The sequence below is a fragment of the Parasteatoda tepidariorum genome, chromosome 4, assembly GCF_982258835.1.
Source record: "Parasteatoda tepidariorum strain Cologne lab strain chromosome 4, Ptep-v5.0, whole genome shotgun sequence".
Taxonomy (NCBI): domain Eukaryota; kingdom Metazoa; phylum Arthropoda; class Arachnida; order Araneae; family Theridiidae; genus Parasteatoda; species Parasteatoda tepidariorum.
Window position 1 is genome coordinate 57211353 of NC_141758.1, and position 7795 is coordinate 57219147.

Genomic DNA, 7795 nt, shown 5'->3' on the forward strand with positions numbered 1-7795 from the left:
TATAATATGACTAAAAGTACAAGAAAATTAAAAAATTTCTTTTATTTTCATTAACTGGGAGAAAAACCCAGTAAAGGAACACTTGTTCCTTCACTGGTTTTTCATCGTTTGGTGATCCAGTGAATAAACACCCCCTTATCTCAGTACTTGATTATGCTACGGTGCTTTAAAAAAAATAAAACGTATCTTCAATAATTATATTTTGAATTCTCTTTTTCACAGTGAGAAAAAGAAGACCATTACATGCAATTAATTCCACTTCAAGCATATAAATACAAACACTCACCTTATAATTTTTTCAACGAAACAAGGTGTTGCAGAGATAATAACAAATTCAAAATTTTTTCCAGAGAAGTCTATTTGACCAGGTAATCCAAAATATTGCTAAATGACTTCCTATTGTTTGGCAGTAAGCTATTGTTACCAATCAATCTAAAAAAAACTTTCAAATTCTTATTTTTAATCAATATATATGAAATGTTCCTTCACTGGTTGGTTTACCCTATAATGTAAAACTTTAACTCTCTGACGTATTTTTACTTTGACCCACATGCAATTTAACTCCTTCCTTTTCGCTCCCGTAAAAATGACGGGGCTAGGTTTCGCCCTCTATTTCTCGCTCCCGTGATATTCCCGGGCTGGAGTGTTAAGTTGTAACGCGCCAAGAAGAATAAAACTAATAAATTTCTTTTGCCCGGAAAGAATTTTATTTCTCATTTTACACACCAGATGGTAGTGCCAGGATATTTTTAAGGTAATTGTAGATATTTAGTTTATTTTAAACTAGATGTCAGCACTAATCAAATACGTTTAGAATATAAGTGTATAAAAAAAGGTACTCTTATGACTGTTTTCTTGAAAATTAACCGATCGTTAAGGAGTTATTATGTAAGCCATCTTCCTGCGACACTAAGATGATCTAATGATTTCCAATCCTTCTTTGGAATGAAATTTAGTTTGTAGAATTGTTGATTAGTTTATATTTAGGCTAAATAATAAATAATAATTATGTTTGGCGCTGAATAACTGATTCCGGCCCACGTGCTATTCAACTCAATTCTTTCTTGTAAGAATTAATATTTCACAAACTGTTAGATCTGTATACTTTAAACATAAACATAGATTTCATAAATTTCTTTTCTCAGTATAAGATAAAAATTTTAATTAGATAATTTCCCACTTTCCAATATTATTGAAAGACAAGAAAATCAAAATACTTGGTTTTAAATAAACAGTAAAAATCTGGTTTGACTTGCCTTAGCCAAATAAAAAGCTATAACAGTATTTATAGTTAATTTTTTTAAAGTTAAAACTTGTCTTTAAAATTTAATCTTCTTTCATTTTGTTTGCGATTTTGTTTATTAGTAAAGATTAAAAGTTTATAAATAAAAGCTGTTGTGTTTTTTTAATATTATTATTTCGATAAGCAATTCTGTAATATTAGGTTATAAATATAATGCTCATATAAACGTGGAATTTTATGATAAAAGCTTTTAATAAAAAGAAACTTATTTTATAAAAAACTGATGCGTATTTTGTCACAAAACCGATGAAATTTTTTTTCTTGAATTGGCAATGAAAAGAGGAAATTAACTGAGTTTAAACTGGGCAGAAATGAAAGATTAGAAGCGTATAGTTCATGTAACAAAACAAATTGTTCCAAATTTTTAATAATGGTTTAAATAATGCTTGACAATTAACGCAAGAGAGAGTCTCCAGGTCAATAAACAATATTGAAGAAAAAAAAGTAATGAGCGAAATGCTATATATATATATATATATATATATATATATATATATATATATATATATATATATATATATATATATATATATATATATATATATATATATATATATATAATGAGCAAAAAATTGATATAAATAAATAAACAGCATTAATCAACTAGTGGTATACGTTCATTGAATTCTATCATAGATATAATTCTGGAAGGGGAGTAATGTGGTATAACTACCACTATAAATATTAAATACCAAATCACTAGTATATAAGATATGTTAACTTGATTCAATCTTGAAGTACCTTTAGATAGATGAAGATTGATATAGTCGATAATTAAAGTACCTCAGAGTAATAATAACTAAGTTAGAAGCTTGTAAAATTTCTAATTTATGTTAAGTATAATTCATGTATAAATATGAATTTTGCTTCCTTTTTTGGAAAATGTTTCCTTAACACAATTCGCTTGTCCTTTAACAAAAAAGTTTACTTTCTGGTACTTATTTGATCCGGAATTTCATATTCCACATTTTTTTTGTATCAAACATTTTGAATCAAAAACCGACCAAGACCAAATAGCTTTCAATATTTTGAAGTCGTTTTTCTGGCATAAAGAAAAACTTGCTAAGTTGAGAGAGACAAATATTTAATCCCTTTAACTAAATATAAAACTAAGAGATTAAAACAAATTCCATTTTTCTACAAATGACATTTTTACAATAAAATCGCGTAACAAACCTTTGGTAGAGGTAATTTTTGAGATGAGAGTTATTAAGTTCTAAATTTTTTGCGCAAGAGTCAAAGGAGGCTATACTACAGCGTTCAACACTTGGTTGAAATTAAAAGTTTGATGGATTAAAAGTTTCGGATGTATCCAGTGTCTTAAAGTTATTCAATGAGGTTTCTATGTGAAAAGCCTCTAATTAAAGTCTTAAATTCAGGATATTCACAGTTAAAGTATCGCCGTCTCTTAATTTTTAAATTAGAACACTGTATCAGGATGTGCTTCATGGTTAGTAGTTCTGTGCAACTGGTGCAAATAGGCCTCTGGTTCGTTAAGCGGAAGGTGTCTGTGTGTAATCTTGTATGACTAATGGGTAGTCTGTTTATAAGAATTTTTCTGAAGCTATTAAGATTATTAAAATGTACTAGTAATGGTTTTATTACACGTAGTTTATTGCTTATCTTAGAATTCCATTTTATTTGCCAATGGATATGTAAAGTGTTTGTTATTACTGTTTTTCTATCATTAATTTCAATGGTAAGCCGAAGATACAACGCAACTGTATATTCTAATACTTCAACACCTCATTCATTTCTAAAATCTTAATTAGTTTTCAACAATAATTAACCAAATTTTTTCACCGTCTGGCTGATGCTCGCGCGTAATTACTTTGATTTCAATGTTAACTTCTTAACAGATGGGCTCAATATTGTGAAAGCTCCTTATGTATTGAATTTCAGTAAAAATTTAAAATCTATCCATCAGCCGTTAAGTCACACAAACCACCTTGCGTATGATTTCGGAGCATTTTAGAATAGTAGGCAGCAGAAGTATTAAAACTATTTCCATATCTGTAGTGAGGTAAACCTAGTTATGATAGTTAATTCATCCACATGCTACTTTGCATGCTGTACTGTTTCTTCACGCACCTTTCGAGCCATAGCTAGAATATCGTATATATATATATATATATATATATATATATATATATATATATATATGGCATTGTTCAAAAATAGCAGGCTAAGTCATCGAAAATTGGTATGACAGTATGCGGTACCAAAGCATCGTTTTTGTTTTGTATAGCCATTTCAGAAAGGATCAAAAATAAATTTACATAATTACTATTATTTAAAAAATGCAAAACTATTTCAAATAACTTAACGTATAACTAATTAGTCAACACTACTTAAGACAACCGTCAACCTAATAAAATGAATAATAACTATAGTGTTGCCAATATATAGAGAAATGCCCGAGTTCATTGTGCCTCCTAGGAGAAATATAACTATACTAGGAGGCTTCGCCCCCTACTCGCTGGCGCTCGTCAACCCCAGGAACTGCTTTCGCAGTTCATTTCGGATTGCTTCGCAATCCAATGCTCGCTTTCCTCGCTCATTGGATACGTTCTTAACGTCTAGTTTTTGCATACTTTTTTGAATACTGAAGTTCCGAAAACTTTTCACTATAGAAAATTCTAAACCTGTACATTTCAATATTAATTTGAAAATGCAAGCAGTTCACATATTTTTCTTAATCAAACTATTCTAAATTTCAGTTGTTGAGAAAAGTAACTGTTGTAAGCTTTGTTTCAAAGTCTTTCCCACCAGAGGGCTAAAGCCATGTGTTGTAAAACAATATGAAATAGTAGTCTGCCATTGAACGCCGGATTTATTCAACCACAAAACAACTTAAAGTCATCAAATTTAGCACGAAGTTGCAAAATGTAATGAAAGAGGGTCATAGCAATAATGAAAGTAGAAGTAAAGTTAGTACTGTAAAATTAAAGCAATATTTTTAATCAATGAGCCAAGTTCTTCAAGAAGCAGTTGTAGAAGTAGGTTGTTTATTTAAAACTTTTTATAGAATTTCTTTAAAAACACAATTGTTAATTTGGACATTTGGCGATACAACACTTATAGAATTGAAGGATTTGTTACGTCAAGCGCTCAGGTATCATAATTTTGATCTAGTTGCGCTTCTATGTCATTTTGATTTATGTAGCTAAGTTAACTTTCAAAAAATTCTATGGCTGGCAACAGCATTTTTATTTTTTAAGTTGTTTATTTTTATCTCTTTTAGAATTCGTTATTTTTTTAGCGAAATGTTTTTTAACCTCACAGAATTCTTTGCCGACTGATATATGAAGAAAATAAAGTAAATATTTAAGTGCTGTGAAAAGAATCTTATTTAGTTGTACAAAGTACTTCAGCCAAAATTTGGGAGCCACGTAAGAGAATTATATATATTAGAACAGAAACACATCATTAAAAGGCAGAATGCTTTGGTGTTTTCAAAACGTAAACAAAACAAAGCAAACGTTGCCACCGGCGGAAAGGAAATACAGCCAAAATTTGGGAGCCACGTAAGAGAATTATATATAATAGATATTAAGTGAAAGAAGTATTATATTAAGGGAATAATTTTAATTTTGTTGAAATGATAAATTTTGCGTCGAAATGCTATTGAGAAACAGGACTGCGACGAAATCTTTGGGGTCGGTGAGCGGTAACGGACATTCCAAAATACAAAACAATGTGAAGTATAGTTTGTCTAAGCTAAAAACTCCTCCCGCTACAAAGTCAGAAGCCGTCTGGTGTTATGGAAACAGGAATGGTGCATTTTAGGGAGGGTAGCTTCACTCTAGGACTAACACAATAGACCGAAGATATTCCCTTTCTCTCGCCGAAACCACTCCAAAACAGTGACCCCGTACCCCTTCTTGAAAAAGTCATACCTCGTTACCATGGTCACCGCCACAGGTTCAGACGAATGTCTGGAGGAGTTCTTATTTTAGACAAACTATATGTGATTTACTTACTATGAAGCATGTTATGTAATATTAAAAATAAGTCCCTCTGAGTGACTCGGCTTTTTTTTCTTCATGGGTCACGTGACCTTGAAGTACCAATCTCGCTAAAGTCTTTAGTAACAGACCAATGCAATGCTCAATGGAAAATTTAGAGAAAAGTTAGCATACGTAAAAAATATAACGATTTCAAGGTGGCAAATAAAATTTATGTTTTATTAAAGTTTAAATAAAACGTAAGAAAAATTTGCGTGGCTAACCGTAATTTATGATAATTTTGAATTGATTCTTTAATACATTCAAATGCAAATTAATATTAAGATGCAAATTAATATTCTGATGCAGTTATATTATTAATTAATATCAATATTATACCGATGAAAATTAATAAAATAATAATATAATCTTTATAACTTTATTTCTGATACTGCCCAACTGGAACCTTGACTTCAGAACTCTTAAGTTTTTTGAGTATGAATAAAAACCAAAAGTTTCAAATATTTAGTCATTAGTTTAGCATAGTTAAATAATAATATTAATTATTTCATTTAAAAATATAATATAAAGGTTGTAAGCTTAATAAAAAAGTTAAGAAAGTTATTATTAACAGAATTCTTCGATATAAAAAAATCTTTAAATAAATAAGATTATGCATCTGAATCCTTTGGAAAAAAACTACTAAAATTAAGATTTTGTTCGTGCTTAATGGACTATGTTAATGGCTTAATGTGTTTATACTTAATGGACAATTAGTAAAACTTGAAGAGGAGGTAATTTTATTTCTGGAACTTATTAGTAAACATCAAGAAAGCATGACGTGTGTTGGAAAAAATTATCTTCACTCAAAATTTCGTTTAAAATTCAATTACTGTTACTAACCAAAAATTATTTTTTATTATATTCAAGTCATTTTGTTAACATTTTAATTTGACAAATAATATAAAGAAGCAATACTTTAAATTAATTTCTAATCAAACATATAATGTAAAATTTACGGATTTTGCCACTTAGACTACCTTTGCACCTTAAATAATAAACACCGCAAGAATTTATCCAAGAAATTTTATTTTTATTTAATAACCGTCGTTGAACTGCGACAAATGTTTGGGTTACGACTACTAATGTTCAACTACGTAGCCTTGTAATTTTGAACCCAATCCTGAAGACAAGGGAACTCCTGATCAAGTATTGGGAAAAATTTGTCATCGCGTAGGATTTTTTTGATGGAACTAACCCGCATTTGCATTGAACGAAGAGGAAGACCACGAGGACCTCCCACGGTTAGCCTGTCGGCAAGGGGACTCTAACCCATGATCCGTCTACCACTGAGGATATTTCACGTCAGCACTGTGGTCGGTGCAAGACGGATGCGTCCAAGAAATTAGATAATTCAGTATTATTATAATTTAATCAATGTTTTACGATTTAACACTTTAAATCCAGCTTTGTTTTAGACCTAGTTTTAGGGGCCCTATAGCCACATGGTTATATCAAAATATACATCAATCTATCAATCACTATTTTAATAAATGTTTACTCACCACTAACAGCAGAAAAGCATTCCATAATAATAAAAGCAATATCCTTTGCATAGTTTTTAGATTACAAAAACGTTCCAATTTATAGGCACTTTAGAGAATAAATAACCATACTTGTTGCAAAAAAGCGATAATTATATTTCAGCAGCTGTTTCGAAATATTTTTATTTATATAAATAAAAACTAATTTTTTTTAAAGTTCACCTTGCTAATAAATGATGAAGTACTTCTTTACATTTGTTCATTCTCTTTGCTTTCTAACTGAAGATAGAAATGTAATTCATGTAACGATCATGCAAAACATAGCTTCAAGAATAATCACGTCAACAACTAATGATTATTTACTTTTTCTTACCGACGTGCATAAGCAAATGTAAACAGACAATAATAGTAGAAATTTTTTCCTTAGCGAACTTGAACTTTTAGGTTCATATTCCAAATCACAATATGATAGTATTGAGGATAAATAATTCAAAGAAGACGAAACAGTTAAAGTTCTTGAAGACTCGCTGATGCACTATATCCAACTTACGTGTGCTTCTGTTTCAAATTGAAGCCAAAATAAAAAAAAAATATTGATTAATATCATACAACCGTTATCTGTTTCATAAGGACGAGTAATTAAACTGTGACCGTTCAATCTTTTGACCAAATTACTAATGAGTATTCCACTTCCTTGATTGATTGATTTGCTACGAACTCGGCAAAATTCAAAACAAACGGGATAACACTTTAGGCAATCATTACGATATCACATGACCAAGCTTCAGCTCCTATCATCAAAAAATGAACTGATGTATGTATCCAATTCATATCCAAAAGAATAAAGAAAGAAGTGGCGCGAAAAAAATTACACATTTAACCATTCGCTTGGTTAACTCCAAGTTCTTCAAATCGGTGCACCATTTAACAAACCTTTCAGAGAATAAGAGCTACTTAAAAAGAATAAAAAGAAATATATAAAGAAATCCGACCAAGGTTGT

At 30.0% G+C, this 7795-nt stretch overlaps 1 protein-coding gene across 1 annotated transcript in view; it reads right to left on the reverse strand.

Moving 5' to 3' along the window:
• The window catches only part of LOC107452519 (uncharacterized), a 38782-nt gene extending 31220 nt beyond the window's left edge, over positions 1 to 7562 (reverse strand). Inside the window, exon 1 of the mRNA XM_016069008.4 lies at positions 6816 to 7562. Coding sequence (XP_015924494.1) covers positions 6816 to 6866 — 51 coding nt within the window. The 5' untranslated portion in view covers positions 6867 to 7562. The remainder of the gene's footprint in view (positions 1 to 6815) is intronic.
• Positions 7563 to 7795: the final 233 nt, after the last annotated feature.